General features: G+C 42.6%; 1 protein-coding gene across 2 annotated transcripts in view; it reads left to right on the forward strand.

The window, feature by feature from the left end:
- Positions 1-19,982, forward strand: part of LOC140426869 (uncharacterized protein KIAA0232-like) — a 103,911-nt gene extending 83,929 nt beyond the window's left edge. For both annotated transcript variants that reach the window (XM_072512111.1, XM_072512110.1), the window contains exons 4-7: positions 1,213-4,124; positions 6,176-6,266; positions 15,519-15,598; positions 17,112-19,982. In XM_072512111.1, the coding sequence (XP_072368212.1) occupies positions 1,410-4,124; positions 6,176-6,266; positions 15,519-15,598; positions 17,112-17,201 (2,976 nt within the window). In that variant the 5' untranslated portion in view covers positions 1,213-1,409 and the 3' untranslated portion in view covers positions 17,202-19,982. The remainder of the gene's footprint in view (positions 1-1,212; positions 4,125-6,175; positions 6,267-15,518; positions 15,599-17,111) is intronic.
- Positions 19,983-20,628: the final 646 nt, after the last annotated feature.

A 20,628-nucleotide genomic window follows, 5' to 3' on the forward strand; every position in this document is an offset into this window, starting at 1 on the left:
CACGTTTCACTCTGCTTTCATACTGCTACATGAACTTGCACCGTTTCTTTGAATCTGGCTTGGCTCCTGTGGCATAAATGTATATCTAACTACAGCATCGGACTGCTGGCTTTTTGCTTCCTACTCTTAAGTCTTGAGCAGCACTTTCTGCAGGTATATTGGACTTCAAATTTGGTGGTTCTAATAGCATTGAAAGGAATCACACTTAAAACTTGGGGTATAATGTCAATAATTCAATACATTGTGATATTTCACACTGAAGTTAAAGATGCAATTAAATAAAAGCATTATTGCTTGGAAATTAGATGGTACTCAGTTTGATCTCTCCCCTTGCATGGACCCAGCGTTGAGAGAAATGCATAAGGTTTTGGAGAGTAAATCTGACCATTATAAAATTGCCCCTTAATGTCCAGGGATTTCCAGGTTAGGTGAGGTTACTGGGGTAGGGCCTGGGTCCTTGCAGACTTGATGGGCCAAATGGTCTCCTTCACTGTAGGGATTCTATGGAGAATGGGATACCAACTGGAGAGCCTTAAGAGAACAAAACCTGGCCATGAGCAAACGTCTTTTTGAGATTTGTTGGTGGACTTGGACTTCAGTCTGTTAAGATTCCACTGTTTCTAACAGGTTTGTTTATTGCTTTTTTATACCCAAATGAGCCTCTTTGAATAGGTTATATTTTGTTGATGCATTTCACCAACTTTATATCAATAAATTGGTATTACATTTAAACTTCAGTATTTAACATAGCTTTATATTTACATTAGCCAACTCAGTGATTTAATCTAGATCATTAATGGACTTCTGACTTGCGCTGCATTGACCTATTAAAATTGGAAGGGTAACAAAACAGCTATTCTTTGTATACCCTGAACAGTGAACCATTTGTAAGCTTTCTGATCACAATCAAACATAATCCAGTTCTTATCTGGCATTCATCTGTCTGCTTTTTTTAGTTGCACTTAATGGACAGCAGTCAGGAGCAGGAACACCAGCTGATCTATTTTGCAATATCCACATTTCTAATGCTTGAACATTGAACTAATGACGGTACCTGTCTGTTCCACACAAATACCACAAAGCCTGAAGTTGGGTATCAGACACAATCCTTTTTATTGCTTGCTACCACTCTATTTCACTGCAAAACAATCTGAAGAGTTATACTAAAAATTTTGCTGTGCTATTTAATATTTATTAAATACTTATTTTTAGGTGTATTAAAGGCTTTTCAAGACTGACTGAGAAAATTTCTTCTGTCGCAAGGAAAAGCAGTTTGGGAAAATCTGACGTGTTTCCCTAATACAAGTGTTGTATAATTTTGCATCAGAATTGAACAAATCTACGAGAAACCATCGTGATTTTTTCAACACATTTAAGGCTTGGTCATTTTTCAAGAAAAAGTAACAAAAATGATGCACAGTATCTTTGGTTTAGAGAAAACAAAATCAATCCAGTCAACAACTCATTCAAGTTCTATTTCCTCTGACTCCAGCGAAGCTGAAAATGACTTTTTTGAAAATCCTGAGGAAATTAAAACTTCTAAAATTCCACAAACCCAGTGCAAGAGATGGGTGGCAGAGAGAAACCAAACACCAAAGGAGAGTCAGGTTAGAGCATCTCTGTGCTCTACTGACAAACCCTCATTAAGAAAAAATACTGGCAAAGGTGGTGGGTTGAACAAGCAACGAAATAATAAAAGATGGAAGAGGTCTACAAAAGTTGGAAGTAGAAAAAATGCAGATTTGAGCACTGCAACAGATTTGAAGTTTAAAGACAATGGACAGGAGTTCAAAGAAGAACCTCAGTGGTATACTGAGCCTCTTTCGGACAACGTAATTTCTAATAATTTAAAAAGTAAATTAGAAACTGCTTACAAGAGTAGTTTACCTTCATTCGATACTGACCTATTAGAAAAGCTGCCAGCATCCATTAGGGATCTGTGCATTGATGACACTTGTCCTAGTGATTACCTCTGGACAGGTGCATTCGTTGATGGTCATTTTGTTGATATTCCAGCATTGCTTGATAAAGAAGAGTTGACTCAGATTTTAGATTGTTCTAAAACAAATTTGGATTCACTGGATAATCTTCAGAAATCAGTGGACCTCATCTGTGAAGGAGATATTAATCAATCCATGGCAGATTCTGGTGCATTTGATTTGAAACAAGACAGTGGAATCCTTAACCTTATTGGAAGCAAAGATGAAGATCTAACTCGATTTGAAGGGGAATATAGCGCAGCATTAGATGTAGTACCTTTGAATATATGGGAGGATGGCCCAACAGCAGGTGGAGTGGAAGCCTTAAGTTCTCCAGGTAAATCCTACACCAATCAGCTCAGCTCAGATCAAGTTAAACATTGGTTGTCATCAACTTCTGATTTGTCTTTAATTGGTAAGACAGGAGCACAACCACATTGCAAGGATTTGTCAGATAAAGATGTTGGTTGGCAAGATCATTCAGACACCAGTGAAAAAGATTCCTATTTTTCCGTTATAAAAGATCAAAATGACATTGCATTTTCTGGTGAAACAACTAATTGGGAAAATAATTCACACGGTGAGAATGTTTCATTAGAACCATCTCCATCTTCTGTATCAGTTGCTACCAAAGGTGAAGACTCTGGTGAAAATACATCCGGTTTTTCAAATATATTTAGCGAAGACTGTAATTCCTGGTCTTCATTATGTAAACCTGGTAATTTAAACGATATTGACACAGTAACCTATCCAATTGAGCTGAGTTTAAATGTGGCTACAGACATCCCAACTGCTTGCTCAGAAGATGACCTACTTAGTTTGCTCCCTGGCAGCGAGTATCTACAGCTGGATGAAAGCTTTTTAATTGAACTCCCGGTCATGGCTGCAAAAGAAAAATTAGAGATAATGAAACATGGTATTCAAACAGATGAGATCAAAGCAGGAAAGTGGAATCCAATTTTTGGAATTTGTCAAGAGAGCCTTTCTGAAAAGAAGGATGACTTAAACTCCAGAGTAATTGAAGAGATATGGAAAGCCACACCAGAAGAGGATAAAACAACATTTTCAGAAGATGGGATCGCCAAATGTCAAGGCTGTTCTATAGGAACCGAGACAGCTATGAAGCAAGTGGCTCCTGAAAAACTTCAGAAATGCCCTCTCCAGAAATCAGAAAATAATTTCTGGGAGGACCAACTAGGAAATTCTCAAATTTTGGATTCAGGGGACATTGCTATGACAAAGCATGGTAGTGAGTGGGAAATTGGTTCAGAGCAGACTGATGGTTCAGTTACAAAATGCAGTGAACACTTAATGACTCAAAGTAACAAGAAAGAGCATGAATTTTTATCTCCAAAGAATACCCTTCAGAAAGCTGCATCCATTCATAATACATCAGAGTCCAGCGACTTTACTGTTTATCCAAACTCTTTGATAAAGGATGGTTTGCAACAAAATGTACATGTAGAAGGCATAGAGGAACAAAATGTAATTGATGACATTTCTATAGACCTACCCGAAGATTTGTGGGGAAATTTAACTGATTATCTAAATGACTCCACAGAGACACGGGAGTGTTCCTATCTGCCCTTTGAACTCAGTTTTCCTATTCCGCAAATGAGTACTGTAACCAGTCCATTGGATTCTAACACTGGCGAAGTGAACCAACAGTCCAGGACTATACCAAAACTCAGTTCAGATTTAATAATTCCCCACAGCGACAAATTACTGAGTTCAATACAACAAGAATGTATGACATTGTCAGCGCAGTCCAATATTTATCCCACCACTGGACAATTATTTACAAAAGAAGTGGTTCTTACAAGATTGGAGGACATACCTGTCCAAAAAACAGAATGTAGCTTCTGCAGTAATCAACAAGGATTATCTGAAATGACATCTGGAAGTTCAGATTCCACATTTGGTACAGAGAAATTTGAATGCCACAGAGTTCCCCACATCAACCTGAAGCAAGACGTGCAGATTCTTCAAGTATCTCAGCAAACCGCAGATTGTAAGGTTTGTGCTTCCAGTACAAGAAAGAAAGAAGATGATCAACAGCCGTTGGAAAAAAACAGAGCAAACAAGAATGAAGATGAGCTTGAATTATATACGGAAAGTTGCCCTTTCTGTCACAGACATCCCGAGGTTTGTAAAATATTATAGATAAATTATTTTTGCATAATTATCTAATTTAAGTTTAGTGTATTCTACGCAGTTCAAAGTATGCAATTAAAATTTACTGATTTACATTTATTCTAGCACAAAGTTTGCTTTGCAAGATTATTTCCATTGCATAATTTAAATTCAGGAATTTTCTATAGCCACCATGTATTGGTAGTTTATACAGCAGAATTAATTGCACAAAAATGAATTATACAGTTTAATTTTTTAAATTTGATTGCTAGAAGTGAGACCGACCTGTCCTAATACATACAACATTTTCCACTTCCATGTTGGCACTATTCACTCCAGTCAGATATAAGCTAGTTGAGTGAAGTGTAAGGTACTTTCCATTCTGTCCCTGTTTCAGAAGGATAACCCTTACTCTGCAAGACATTTTCCATTTCTTTAAATAAGTTGTTCATTTCTTTCAGTCAGCTATGTGTCATACAGTCTTAAAGACTTGCCTCCATGTTTAAATCTCCAAACCAAGCTGCTGATAATTCTGCACTGGAAGTTACCAAACATTGCACAATTTGCCTATCAGAACACAGTCCATTTAGAACATGAACAGAGGTTGACAAAAGTGAAGATTTGGCTGTCGCTCAAACTTGCAGGAGGGTAACAGTCATTGGCTATAACGATTGTTTGCAATTGAGTGGAAAGTATTCTATTTCCTGGGCCTACTCCTGCAGATTCCATTGAAGAGCCAGTCTGGCTGGCCCAGGAGCATTTGGGGGCTTATCTACCAAAGTGGGTGACTTGGTTCTGACTTCCATTGTCAAGTAAGTCATCTTGAATCAATTTGAAGCCCAAAAACAGCTGTCATCACCCGTAGGTACAGTCACCAATTTTGACAATTTTTCTGGTATTGAGCCCTCACTGGGTAGATAACAGTGGCAGGAACTCCTCACAATCAGGACATCTTAACATAAAATGGGAATCTATTCTGATTTTAGCAGAAATTGTGATTCCAACAGCTTATGGTGCTGAGGAATTCAGCAGATTCTGCTTGCTGCTTATGCAGATCAGTTGAGAATCGGCGCTGAACTCTGGATATGTAAGTGTTTTCACGTGCAGCCTCCAAATAACACTGTCCAGCAGCTGTTGTCATTTCTATTTGTTGACTGTATGAAGGGTTGCCAACATTGGTGTTGAAAAACCTGTGCAGGGAAGCTTGCAGTCTGCCAGCAGACTCCCAATACATTGTCAGGCTTAGTTACCATGAGCAGATTAATCCAGGTCCTTGTGTAAGTGATTTTGGCATAGCCGCTATAATGCTGTTTCCGCACATTCTCCCCGTGTTTGCGTGGGTTTCGCCCCCACAATCCAAAGATGTGCAAGGTAGGTGGATTGAACATGTTAAATTGCCTCTTAATTGGAAAAAAAAAATGAATTGAGTACTCTAAAATTTAAAAAAAAGAAAAATGCTGATTCCCCTTCCAATGTACTCTGTAATAGGGAATTATATGCCAGAGCCTTCCCTCCCTACACCTTTCTCCTTTTTGCCAAAAATCTAGTTTGCAGCTTGGTTGTGGGTTTCACACTAGCTGAAGGAGACCAGCAGTACTGAATCATTCATCTTCACCCTCTGTATTCCATAAGTTAGTCTACACTGAATGTGTAAAAATCAAAATATCCTTTGCCCTTCATCTAGTTATCTCAACTGCAGTTCATACTTGAGTTTGACCTCCTCCAGGGTTCTCAGATACTGATAGAATCAAAAATTAGGCCAGATGCTTGTATCTTCTTTACACGTTCCAAGTGGTATCTTCAGAATTCTTTTTTGAACTACAAAAGTTGGCAATAGCCGAAGCGCAGAACATTTCATTTTTCAGTTAATGATAGATAACCATTTGAAGCATAAAATGATAAGGGGCTATGGAAGAAACCAGAGAAATAGGATTAATTTTAGATTATGCTTGAGAGGGGTAGCACAGATCTGTGGGCCAAGTGGCCTCCTCTGCTATAGATTTATATGGTCAGAATGTCGTAGAGGTTCTTGATTCTAAGAAGAATGAATATGTTCCACTCAGGTTCTCCTACCCAAAGCAGAAAGCCCCAAGAATTGTCCCAAAGAGACATATTGCGTGCTCCTTGACAACTGCCTTTCTTCAACAAATACAGGTCAGTAAATCTTGCAGGTTGTTGATCTTTTTTAAATTTGAAGGGTATAGATATGGTAATTATAATTTTTTTAAAATATATATTTATTAAAGTTTTTTAACACAATTTTTCTCCCTTACAAACAATAACACCCCCCCCCCCCCCCCCCGTAACAAAAAAAAGAGAAAGTCGCACAGAGCAAGATATATACATGGCAAAATGATATGTTTACATAGCTTTGTACACTGGCTGTCTCCCGTACTTGCCAGTTTCCCCAACCCTTCATGTTATCTCTTGCTCATCCACCCTCCCAGGCAGTCCCCCATTTCCGCCCCCCCCCCCCTCCCAGGACGTCGTCTCCCCCCAGGTTGCTGCTGCTGCTGACCGACCTTCCTCTAACGCTCCGCGAGGTAGTCTAGGAACGGTTGCCACCGCCTGTAGAACCCCTACGCAGACCCTCTCAAGGCAAACTTAATCCTCTCCAGCTTTATGAACCCAGCCATATCGTTTATCCAGGCAGCCACGCTGGGGGGCTTCGCCTCCTTCCACATTAGCACGATCCTTCGCCGGGCTACTAGAGACGCAAAGGCCAGAATGCCGGCCTCTTTCGCCTCCTGCGCTCCCGGTTCGTCCACTACTCCAAATATTGCTAGCCCCCAGCTTGGCTTGACCCGGACTTTCACCACCTGAGATATTGCTCCCGCCACTCCTCTCCAGAACCCCTCCAGTGCCGGGCATGACCAAAACATATGGACATGGTTCGCCGGGCTCCCTGAGCACCTTCCACATCTGTCCTCTACCCCAAAGAACCTGCTCAACCTCGCCTCCGTCAAGTGAGCTCTGTGAACCACCTTAAATTGTATCAGGCTGAGCCTGGCACACGAGGAGGAGGAATTAACCCTACCTAGGGCATCAGCCCACAGACCTTCCTCGATCTCCTCCCACAGCTCCTCCTCCCATTTACCCTTCAGCTCTTCTACCAGCGCTTCCTCTTCTTTCATCTCCTGGTGTACTGACGACACCTTGCCCTCCCCGACCCATACACCCGAGATCACCCTGTCTTGGATTTCTTGTGCCGGGAGCAACGGGAATTCCCTCACCTGTCGCCTCACAAAAGCCCTCACCTGCATATATCTAAAGGCATTTCCCGGGGGTAACTCGAACTTCTCCTCTAGTGCCCCTAGGCTCGCAAACGTCCCGTCAATGAACAGGTCCCCCATTCTTCTAATCCCCGCCCGATGCCAGCTCTGGAACCCCCCGTCCATCTTCCCCGGGACAAACCGGTGGTTACCCCTGATCGGGGACCACACCGATGCTCCCATTGCACCCCTGTGCCGTCTCCACTGGCCTCAGATCCTTAGCGTTGCCGCCACCACCGGGCTTGTGGTATACTTTGACGGCGAGAGCAGCAGCGGTGCCGACACCAACGGCCCCAGGCTCGGTCCTTTACAGGACGCCATCTCCATCCTCTTCCATGCCGCCCCCTCTCCCTCCATAACCCACTTGCGGATCATCGCCACATTTGCTGCCCAGTAGTAGCTCCCTAGGTTTGGCAGCGCCAACCCTCCTCGGTCCCTACTGCGTTCCAGGAACCCTCTCCTTACCCTCGGGGTCTTATTTGCCCACACAAACCCCATAATACTCCTACCTACTCTCTTAAAAAAGGCCTTGGTGATCACGATGGGAAGGCACTGAAACACAAACAGAACCCTCGGAAGGACCACCATTTTGACCGACTGCACTCTACCCGCCAGCGAGAGCGGTAACATGTCCCATCTTTTAAAGTCCTCCATTTGCTCCACCAATCTCGTCAGATTCAGTTTCTGTAGGGCCCCCCAACTCCTGGCTATCTGGATCCCCAGATACCGAAAGCTCCCCTCTGCCCTCCTCAGCGGTAGGTCCCCTATCCCTCTTTCTTGGTCCCCTGCCTGTTATACAAAGAGCTCACTCTTCCCTATGTTGAGCTTATAGCCCGAAAACTCCCCAAACTCCCTTAGAGTCTGCATGACCTCCACCATCCCCTCCATTGGATCCGCCACGTACAGCAACAGGTCATCCGCATGTAGCGACACCCGATGCTCTTCTCCCCCTCGGACCACCCCCCTCCATTTATTAGACTCCCTCAATGACATGGCCAATGGTTCGATCGCCAATGCAAACAACAGGGGGGACAGGGGGCACCCCTGCCTCGTCCCTCGGTACAGTCGAAAGTACTCCGACCTCCGCCGGTTCATCACTACACTCGCCACCGGGGCTCTGTAAAGGAGCGTAACCCAACTGATGAGCCCTCCCCCGAACCCAAACCAACGCAGCACCTCCCAAAGGTACTCCCACCCTACTCGGTCAAAGGCCTTCTCCGCGTCCATAGCTGCCACTATCTCCGCCTCTCCCTCCTCCGATGGCATCATCATCACGTTTAAGAGCCGCCGCACGTTAATGTTTAATTGCCTGCCCTTTACGAATCCCGTCTGGTCCTCGTGGATCACCCCCGGGACACAGTCCTCGATCCTCGTGGCCAGCACTTTTGCCAGCAACTTAGCATCCCCATTGAGGAGCGAGATCGGCCTGTGCAATCCACATTGCAGTGGGTCCTTGTCCCGCTTTAGGATCAAAGAAATTGTCGCTTCCGACATTGTCGGGGGCAGAGTCCCCTCCTCTCTTGCCTCATTAAAGGTCCTCACTAGTAGTCGGGCCAACAGGTCTGCGTACTTCCTGTAGAACTCCACCGGGAACCCGTCCGGTCCCGGGGCCTTCCCCGCCTGCATACTCCCCAAACCCTTGCTCAGCTCCTCCAACCCAATTGGTGCCCCCAAACCAGCCACCTCTTGCTCCTCCACCCTCGGGAATCTCAGCTGATCTAGGAATCGTCTCATCCCCTCTTCCCCCGCTGGGGGCTGGGATCTGTACAGCTCTTCGTAGAAGGCCTTAAATACCTTGTTTATTTTCGTCGCACTCCGAACCTTCCCACACACCATCTCAACCACCAGCAGTCCCACATCCAGCCGCCAAGATATGGAAATGCTACTGTATCATTAGTCTCCATCAAAGATGCCTGTTACAACTGTGATGATTTTAAATATTACTATTAAAGGTGGACATCTGAACAATTGTAGAACCAAACCATAGCATTTCTGTTATAGTATCGGAATGGATCTCCTGTCTTATGTTGCCATACACCTGAAATAACACTTCTTTAATTACACTGCATGATGGTCTATTTTGTGTAATGTTATATGTTGATATGGCTGTCAAAATATTTTTATATGTTTCAACCTGATCAAATATGCATATGTCCTTTTACTTTTAAGGACTTATGTGAGATCTGGCAGAATAATAAAAATATTTTGTTGCATGGTACTTGTGCACCCAGAGGGTTGTCAAACTTCACCTACTTTTAAGGTGTTTTAGCATTGTGGTTAAGTTACCCAATTAATGTATATTGTAAAATACAGTAAACAGCTTTGATGGCATTAAACTACATTAATCGAGGTTTGAGCATTGTGGTTACGTTACCCAATTAATGTATATTGTAAAATACAGTAAACAGCTTTGATGACATTAAACTACATTAATCAATTAACTAATGTGGATAAAGCTTATTTTGGGCTGGACCTTCCAATAGAAAACGGAGACCCAGTGGAAGCCACCACAGATTTTCAATGGGCAGAGGTATGCTGCGTGGATTCGAACACGGATGCTTCCAACATGGACACTGTCATTGTAGAGTTGAGCCACATGGCCTGACATTGCCTAGAAATGTATGCCATTCTAATTAGAACTTTTCATCACTGGTATAAACAAGGGTAGGAACTGATTTCCAATGGAAGCTGCTTTTTATACAAATTGTTTATACAAGTAAACTTGCTGAACAATCCTCAGTCACCCACAGGAAGTCCTAAAGCTCCAGTGCAAAGACAATAAAGACATAATTTTAATCGGGATGCGTGGTGAGCAAGAGCGGTCAACGCACAGGATGGTGTGCAGGAGAGAAGTGATGATGCGGGTGGCTGGGCAGGGGTGAGGGAGGGGCGGGCAGCTGGGCCGGTGTGAGGGAGGGGCGGGAAGACGGCTGGGCCGGTGTGAGGGAGGGGGCGGGCGGCTGGGCCGGTGTGAGAGAGGGTGCCACCGGCTAGCCCAAGGGAGGGAAGGGATGGGCAGGAGGGTCCAAGGGAGGAAAATGCCAAGCCGGAGGGCTAAGGGAGGGAAGCTGCAAAGTAGCAGTATGGTTTTCAAATAGACTGTGGATTGGCAGTAACTTCTAAAACAAGAATGGAGGCAGCGTAAATCCGGGAATATCCCAAATTTACATATGGGGCTTAAAATAAATGGTTCTTTAAATCCGTGTTTTTCTAACTTTTTTTCCCGGGTTCTACTTTTGCCAACTGGCCAACCTTAGGGATCCATGCCATGTTTGTTTGCTTGGTCTATCCTGAGTCAAAGCAATGTTTGGGACATTAAAATTTTCTTGCCCCAGGCAAGGGTCCGAGACAAAATCATCTGATTTCCTGTTCATAATCACTATACAGTAGTTATGAAGGAAGATTCAGAAATACTACTACATGATGGACTCAAAGTTAAACCCCGTAGAGAAAGTTCTGCAAAATTTCCTCATGACTTCCAACGGTAATCAAACAAAACTTGAGGAGATCTGTGCATTTCCACATCCCTAGCAATTGTGAGAAACCAAAGGAAAACTTTTTTTTGTGAAGGTTGAAAGATGGCACTCTCAGATATCAGAAACTCATTACAGGTTATGAAATATTTACAAATTAATACTTTTTTAAAATGCAGAACCTCTTGCCTTCCTGTTTGAGTGCTCAAAACATTATCCTTCCTGCCACCATTCCAAAAGTAGAGTTAGGCATAAACATAGATTTAGAGGGCAATCTTCAAGTTACCATGCACCTGCTGCCATTATCATTCTGCAAGGTGGAGATCGCATATTTGGGACGCTCTGTCACTAAATATTTGTAGGCTTCACTTCTGGTATGGTTCAAAGTGCTGAGGGATCAACTTTAATGCGGGTTGAAATAAAACAGCAGGTGAATAGATTCTGGTGACAGCAACTTACTCCCAACACTGAGCAGTTGCATCAAGTCAGGAGTGGGGCTAACAGGGTGGCACAGTGGATTAGCCCTGCTGCCTTACGGCGCCGAGGTCCCAGGCTCGATCCCGGCTCTGGGTCACTGTCCGTGTGGAGTTTGCACATTCTCCCCGTGCTTGCGTGGGTTTCGCCCCCACAACCCAAAAAGATGTGCAGGCTAGGTGGATTGGCCACGCTAAATTGCCCCCTAATTGGAAAAAATGAATTGGGTACTCTAAAAATTTTCTTAAAAAGGAGTGGGTCTAAGGGCAGCGAACAAGGTGGCGCACAACCAGCACAAGACATTTACTGCACATGGTTGAATAACTGAACTCAGTGATTATCCTTTGCTCCGATATTTTCCCCATCTCTTTCGTTCCAGTTCTGTTTCTCACTCACTTTTCCTGGATTGTTCGAGGGATTGGTCTGTGTGTCCATGTACCTGAATCTCCCACACTTCCCTGTTTAAAAAAGTGCAGAGAGCAACCCTAAACTCCGCGTCCCTTCTGACACCCAAGGGTCATGACCCACACTTTGAAAAAGCCTGCTTTTATACCTGCAGTGCCTTTTTTTTAATCAAGGCAGTGTCGTGGTTTAATGCCTTTGCCATGGCAGCTCATCTCTGCATTGAAGTGCCCACCTTGACAATAAAGTCAGATGTTATAATCCTGATAGCCAGTGGCTGAAGGGGGGAAACAAAGCCAATCTTGGAATAGATTTATTCAGAGTGAAACATTAACAGATATATATCTCCTAGCTCTACTCCTTTGTCAGTGTCTCTTTATTTTGTAAAACATAAAAGCAGTGAGGCTATATGGATAGAGATCAGGAATAAGAAGGGTGCAGTCACAATGTTGGAGGTTTACTACAGGCCTCCCAACAGTCAGTGGGAGATAGAGAAGCAGATAGGTAGACAGATTTTGGAAAAGAGTAAAAACGACAGGGTTGTGGTGATGGGAGACTTCAACTTCCCCAATATTGACTGGGACTCACTTAGTGCTAGGGGCTTAGACGGGGCAGAGTTTGTAAGGAGCATCCAGGAGGGCTTCTTAAAACAATATGTAGATCGTCCAACTAGGGAGAGGGCTGTACTGGACCTGGTATTGGCGAATGAGCCCGGCCAGGTGGTAGAAGTTTCAGTAGGGGAGCATTTCGGGAACAGTGACCACAATTCAGTAAGTTTTAAAGTGCTGGTGGACAAGGATAAGAGTGGTCCTAGGGTGAATGTGCTAAATTGAGGGAAGGCTAATTATAACAATATTAGGCAGGAACTGAAGAACCTAGATTGGGGGCGGATGTTTGAGAGTAAATCAACATCTGACATGTAGGAGGCTTTCAAATGTCAGTTGAAAGAAATTCAGGACCGGCATATTCCTGTGCGGAAGAACGATAAATACGGCAAATTTTGGGAACCTTGGATAACGAGAGATATTGTAGGCTCTTCAAAAAGAAAAAGGAGGCATTTGGCAGGGCTAGAAGCTGGGAACAGACAAAGCCTGTGTGGAATATAAGGAAAGCAGGAAGGAACTTATGCAAGGAGTCAGGAGGTCTAAAAGAGATCACGAAAAGTCATTGGCAAATAGGGTTAAGGAAAATCCCAAGGCTTTTTACACGTACATAAAAAGCAAGAGGGTAGCCAGGGAAAGGGTTGGCCCACTGAAGGATAGGCAAGGGAATCTATGTATGGAGCCAGAGGAAATGGGTGAGGTACGAAATGAATACTTTGCATCAGTATTCACCAAAGAGAAGGATTGGTGGATGTTGAGTCTGGAGAAGGGTGTGTAGATAGCATGGGTCACATTGAGATCCAAAAAGACGAGGTGTTGGGCGTCTTGAAAAATATTACCGTAATAAGTCCCCAAGGCCTGATGGGATCTACCTCAGAATACTGAAGGAGGCTAGGGAGGAAATTGCTGAGGCCTTGACAGAAATCTTTGGATCCTCACTGTCTTCAGGTGATGTCCCGGAGGACTGGAGAATAGCCAATGCTGTTCCTTTGTTTAAGGAGGGTAGCAAGGATAACCCAGGGAACTACAGGCCGGTGAGCCTTACGTCAGTGGTAGGGAATTTACTGGGTAGAATTCTTCGAGACAGGATCTACTCCCATTTGGATGCAAATGGACGTATTAGTGAGAGGCAACATGGTTTTGAGAAGGGGAGGTCGTGCCTCACTAACTTGATAGAGTTTTTCGAAGAGGTCACAAAGATGATTGATGCAGGTAGGGCAGTGGATGTTGTCTATATGGACTTCAGTAAGGCCTTTGACAAGGTCCCTCATGGTAGATCGGTACAAAAGGTGAAGTCACACGGGATCAGGGGTGAGCTGGCAAGGTGGATACAGAACTGGCTAGGTCATAGAAGGCAGAGAATAGCAATGGAAGGGTGCTTTTCTAATTGGAGGGCTGTGACTAGTGGTGTTCCGCAGGGTTCGGTGCTGGGACCTTTGCTGTTCGTAGTATATACAAATGATTTGGAGGAAAATGTAACTGGTCTGATTAGTAAGTTTGCAGACGACACAAAGGTTGGTGGAATTGCGGATAGCGATGAGGACTGTCAGAGGATACAGCAGGATTTAGATCGTTGGAGACTTGGGCGGAGAGATGGCAGATGAAGTTTAATCCGGACAAATGTGAGGTAATGCATTTTGGAAGGTCTAATGCAGGTAGGGAATATACAGTGAATGGTAGAACCCTCAAAAGTATTGACAGTCAGAGATCTAGGTGTACAGGTCCACAGGTCACTGAAAGGGGCAACACAGGTGGAGAAGGTAGTCAAGAAGGCATACGGCATGCTTGCCTTCATTGGCCGGGGCATTGAGTATAAGAATTGGCAAGTCATGTTGCAGCTGTATAGAACCTTAGTTAGGCCACACTTGGAGTATAGTGTTCAATTCTGGTCGCCACACTACCAGAAGGATGTGGAGGCTTTAGAGAGGGTGCAGAAGAGATTTACCAGGATGTTGCCTGGTATGGAGGGCATTAGCTATGAGGAGCAGTTGAATAAACTCGGTTTGTTCTCACTGGAATGACTGAGGTTGAGGGCGACCTGATAGAGGTCTACAAAATTATGAGGGGCATAGACAGAGTGGATAGTCAGAGACTTTTCCCCAGGGTACAGGGGTCAATTACTAGGGGGCATAGGTTTAAGGTGCAAGGGGCAAGGTTTAGAGTAGATGTACAAGGCAAGTTTTTTTTACACAGAGGGAAGTGGGTGCCTGGAACTCGTGGCCGGAGGAGGTGGTGGAAGCAGGGACAATAGTGACATTCAAGGGGCATCTTGACAAATACATGAATAGGATGGGAGTAGAGGGATACGGACCCAGGAAGTGTAGAAGATTGTAGTTTAGTCGGGCAGCATGGTCGGCACGGGCTTGGAGGGCCGAAGTGCCTGTTCCTGTGCTGTACTTTTCTTTGTTCTTTGTTCAATTAAACAAAATCAAATTAATTGAGGGACAAATTAATGGGGCAGCCCCTTAAAGGGATACTGCCTGAAACAAAAAGCAAATGACAAATGAAGCTTAAACCTTTGAACCAAAACTTGATTAAGAGGGTCAATAAGACATCCCAATCTCCACGGGTGCTCTTTATATATGTCTTTAAGTAACCATCCAATCAATGACCTCCACCTGTATGTACTTAAACTCAATTGATACAATTACATCAGGGGCTGGTGTGCGGTTTGAACCCATGCCTTCGAACTCGGAACACAATGTGCTACCAACTGAGCCAAGATGACATTTACTGGCTTAATATTTTGTTTATTACTTTGTGTCAATAGTTTCCTTCAGTGGCATAATGAATAATTGCATGAAGTACTATCTTATAAAGACCAGGTCTCTGATTAAATCCCGAGTGTGCTAAATTCGCTGAGTTCGGCAAGGAAGGTGTTGGGATGCTATTTCTCATCAGAGAAATATTGGCAAGATTGCTATCTTCTGACCCCTGTTTGAAAGCGAGTGAGTGTACAAATATGGTTCAGGCTCAACTGCAATGCTGTTAATGCTCAGGTTTGCTGGCACTCACTGCCTGGGTTCACGCCAGAAAATGTTTTACTCGAGCAAGATACCAGAGGTTTCAATTGAACAGTTCTTGTACCCATGAGACTGCATTGCACCAAAGGTTAACATCTTCACGAGAGGGTTGAGGGAGAGAATGCAGTACTTTTAAACTAGTTATTTTTCTTTAATGTAGATTCCTTATGCTGCAGAAATTCCACTATTCGGGTAACATCCATAGATGCTAATCCTTCTGCACATGAAGATCAACAAATGGTAAGTCTGAAATCTTCTCAAAATATTTTTGCCGTTAAACCTGTGCCTAAAATGTAGATACCTACCTTGGATTATAGATCCAATTTATTTTACTTGGTATCTTATTTAAAACTTCTAAAAATGCATGAATGCAAAGTAGAAGTGGCAAGTTACATTCGTGCACACAAGTGTCAGGCAATGACTCTCCTACAAGAGAGGATCTAACCATCACCCCATGACATTCAGTGAAATTACTATCGTTGAGTCCCCCACAATCACCATCCTGGGGATTACCATTGATCAGAAACTGAACTGGGCTAGCCACATTAACACTGTGGCTACCAGGGCAGGTCAAAGGCTAGGAATCCTACGGCGAGTAACTCACCACCTGACTCCCCAAAGCCTGTCCACCATCTGCAAGGCACAAGTCAGGAGTGTAATGGAATACTCTCCACTTGCCTGGATGAGTGCAGCTCCAACACTCAAGAAACTCAACACCATCCAGGACAAAGCAGCCCGCTTGATTGCTCCTCCTACAAATATTCAAACCCTCCACCACCAACGATCAGTGGCAGCCTTGTGTACCATCTACAAGAAGCACTGCAGTAACTCACCAAGGTTCCTTCAACAAAACTTTCCAAACCCACGACCACTATCATCTAGAAGGACAAGAGCAGCAGATACCTGGGAACCCCACCACCAGGAGGTTCCCCTTCAGTCACCACCCTGACCTGGAAATATATCACCATTCCTTCGCTGTCGCTGGGATAAAATCCTGGAACTCCCTCCCTAACAGCACAGTGGGTGTACTTACCCCTGAAGGACTGCAGCGGTTCAAGAAGGCAACCCACCACCACCTTCTGAAGGACAATTAGGGATGGGTAATAAATGTTGGCCTAACCAGCGATGCCCACGTCCTGTAAATGAATAAAAAATGAAAAAAACATTGGCTTTGAAACCAGTCACATGGCTAAAGCATTAATATGAGAACAATGGATGTCCAGCACAAAATGGGGAATTGGTTAGCCGTACCTATTTAACTAAGTGCCCATTAATTGTCCAGGATTATTTCATAAAAATTCAAAATATATATTGACTCTTACTGATGCTTCTAAATGCATCTGATTATGTAATATTGACAACACAAACAACCAGTCTCTTATTAAACTCTTGATTAGTGCTGTCAGCAGATCAGAGCTGGAAGAAAATTGAGATGCATGCTGCTACTAGATCTGTGCCCCTGAGGTTTGGAGAAGTAGTCCTTCAGTTGTCAACTGTCCAGTGGTCCTTGGGCTGACGTTAAATGAGAATAGGATTGGGCATAGCTGTCAAGCGTTCTGTAATGAAATGATCTTGCTTATACCCAGACATGAAAATGGCCAATGTGTTCAGGATTTGGCCCAGAAGCGATGGCTCCTTTGTTCTGCAAGATTCCATGGATTGAAGGCTTTAACCCCTAAATCTGATACTTCTGGTTTTAGAAATTATGAAAAACTGTTTTAGTGGAAATTAACAACCTTCTATTTTCCTCCAGCTTACAAAGCCTAATGAAACCGATGTTGGGCCAGAGGACCGGAGAACAGATCAAAAAATGTGCAAAAGTGTGAAGGATTGTAAGACATAGGGCTACATTAGAAAAACCCTGGTTGTATAAAGTTACAAATTGGTTTGCTCTTTTGCCCACCAGAAAAAAAAAAACAGCTTCCAATAAAGTGAATGCCTTTTTGGTTCAAGAAAACTGCTTGTATTGTACAGGGTTACTTTGGTTTCTTAGAAAATCTTCAAATGATGCAGTTCTGAACAGTGTGATTATGTATCAGTGAATGAAAAACTGAGTTCACTTTGCTGCACACTGAGGCGTTTTTGCTGGAGTTGGTGGATCCAGATCAAATTATCTATTCAAAAAGGTTTCTCCCCTTTTAAAGTAGAATGTGTGCTATAATTTATAAAATCTGTGTCAACTTCTTACAAAACTTCTTCAGGAGCTGAGATTCTGACACCTGTTTTATTCATTAGGGCTGTATAGGCCTTAAACGTTTAAATTGACTTGGCACTATTAGCTGTATCTATGGGAAGTAGATTCATTGAGCTTCATGATATGGGTCTTTGTGATAATTCCACAGTCCAAGAATTTTGATCATCAACCCCAGTGGAATAAATCTGATGGTTAATTATTACTTAACAGTTGCACCACAAGATGCTTCAAATGTATTTAAAAACAAACCCACAGAATATCGCATCTTTCTAAGTGCATTATAAGTGTTCTCAGTTGTGTAAAAGACATCTGTAATTACCCTGGCTTGTTGTGATTATGATTTATGAATCTTTCACACTTCCTGCAAAAGCTTTCATGTTGTAATGTCACAAGTATATTATCCTTTTATATATTTCTGTAAGTACTAAATAAAGAGAAAGTGAATTAATTAAATCTTTTAGTCATTTGCTGGCTCTAAAGTGTAAAACAAAAATATTTACTTTGTATTAGTATTTTTAAGTGTGTTGTGACATATTTTGTCATTTGCATCTAGGTTACATTTGAGTAATATTTTTATATTTGTGTTTCAGTAGCCAGCAAACATTCTGTGTGACTGGATTAACAGTGCTTGATAATGTGGTATCACACCTGTTTAGTTTCATTGTAGCTATTTTTTAAAGCCTTTCTAAACTTAATTAAACCATGAGCCTAACTGTAGATTGGGCCCAGAAGTTTCACAGCACCCCTATCTTTGTAATGTTGTTCATACATTGGCATTCATTGTATGACGAGAAGAGTTAGGAATTTTATTACTGGGTATCTCTAAATCCCATACCCGTTATACTTTATTTTGCATGTAATCACGCAGTGAGTTGCCAATATAGTTTGTAGCATGTTCTTCACAAACCCAAATTATTTGGCATTAGTAATCATGCCGCACAAATATATAGTATCTTCCTGTTTAATTCAAAAACTAGGGTCATTGTAATTTTTGAACCTGGCATGGTGTGTGTGTGTGTCTCAAACTAATAAGTGCCCATACTTGTTTTATTTAACATACTTACAGTGGTGCTTATTTGTCTTCCATCAGGAAAGATAAGATTCATGCTGAGGACCATTTTCAAGCATGTACAAACCTATAATTCTGGTTCAAGTTTATAAAAGTTTTTTCCTCTTTTTCATTATTATACTTGAACTATATTCAGTAACAATTTCTCAGTGCCTTTTTATTAAATTTTTCTTATACTTTATAGTTGATCTTTAAACGCTACATGTTCTTATTATTGTGTGGAAAAACCTATGGGGGAGGGGGAAAAGAAGATCAATTTTCTTTTCCTTTCCCAGCTAGTGGTGGTAATTCATGTTTGCGTATAGTTCAATGAGTACTGGCACTTCACACACGCAGCAGTTCCTCATGTGCCAATATTGATAATAGGTGTCAGCTGGTCTTTTGCCCATGGAGGATATTGGAGTTGAATCCAATGTTTCCCTAACTTAACATGCACTTTCCAGCTTTGGCCACTGGGTTAAAAATCTGACTTTTTTCCCCCATTTCCAAGACCTGGGGTGCTGAATCCAATTGGAGCCTCCATACTGCTAACTCACAGGTCAGCACGGCCCCCTGTAGGACCTTGTTGATCTTTATGGTTTGGGTAGATTTCTATTTAACAGCTGTTATTTATTTACATATTGTGGCTGTGCTAAAATGAAGAGGGAATGTAGAATTTTCAATAATAAAAGGTGATAAACAACTAGAGTGCTTTATGAAATGACATGGTGGAAGTTGAGAGATTTGCATTTCTATTTATATGGGTTTCATCACTGACCAATTTTCTGATTAAATTGGCGATAAGACACCTGGAGACAGGTTTTCTCAAGATTTCATTCAATATGGATCTTAATAGACCTTGCTTTTTATCTTTTAAGGAAAATCAGGAAGTCTGAATACATGCAATATTGAGAGGACTGTGGAGAAAGAAGTTGTATATAGATCCTGGTGAATATAACTCAAAAACAGTATAGTTGCAGACTGTTTTAGTCCACCTAGAGCTGATTCTGCATTTTCTTAGCTGAGGAGAAATGCTTATAGTAATAGTCTTTGTAAAACAACAGTTACTTATAAGAGTGCACGGAAAATTCCTTAATTTGTAGCTGCTTTTGAATGCTCCGACTAAAGAAATTTGTTTGCCAAAAAAAGTAATTTTCTGAATTTAGTTTTATAATTTAGTGCCACAGAGTAAAATTAAAACATGCATTAAAATAGCACCATCATTATGCATTCACAACATCTGTGTTTGGTTTTATACCTTTCTAAGGAATGTGCTGATTGTATTCTGTGGAATTTTGATTTTAAATGCATTTTTACTGGAAACTGTTTCATTGTCAAACCTTTTGCATAACCAAATAAAATCAGTGTTAGATAATGTACAATATATCTTGATTTTTTTATTTGTTGTTTTTAAATAGCTAAAATAGACGGCATATTTAAATATAGAATCCATGTGTTGGCGACCAATTTCATTTATAGTTGACATCATTAGGCATATATAGGCAGCGATTTTCCCGTGTTGCACCCAGCGCCAAACTGGGTGTGCCAGGTGCATCGCATGGGGAAGCCCAAATCGGGCACCCCATAGCGGGGTGTCATTTGGAGGGCATTAATGCCCATGGCTGCAGAGGAGAGGCAGTGGCATTGCCCATGGGTGAGGGACCCTCAAGACAAGATCAGGGCACCCTTTCAAAATGCCACCCCGATCTCTGAGAAGCCCGTCTCGCCGCCGGGTTCAGCTCCCCACTACTGAAAAAGTTTCAAAGTGTAGGCTAGACCTGAAAGAAACTCCCCAAGGCCCAAAAGAATGACAGAATGGCTGAATCCAGGTCTGGATCTCACCCAAAAAGCCAGTGGAAATACCTTGTCAAAACCAGCCAAAATGACACAATCACTTTCTGGGTACATCGTGCCCATAGTATGTTATTACCAATTTGCTTAAGCAAATCTTGCAAGTGTTGCCTATACTTTTAATGATGCAAGTCACATCTCAATACTTCCACTCGTGCCAGGTGTAACCATCAATAC

This window comes from Scyliorhinus torazame, chromosome 7 (assembly GCF_047496885.1).
Source record: "Scyliorhinus torazame isolate Kashiwa2021f chromosome 7, sScyTor2.1, whole genome shotgun sequence".
Lineage (NCBI taxonomy): Eukaryota > Metazoa > Chordata > Chondrichthyes > Carcharhiniformes > Scyliorhinidae > Scyliorhinus > Scyliorhinus torazame.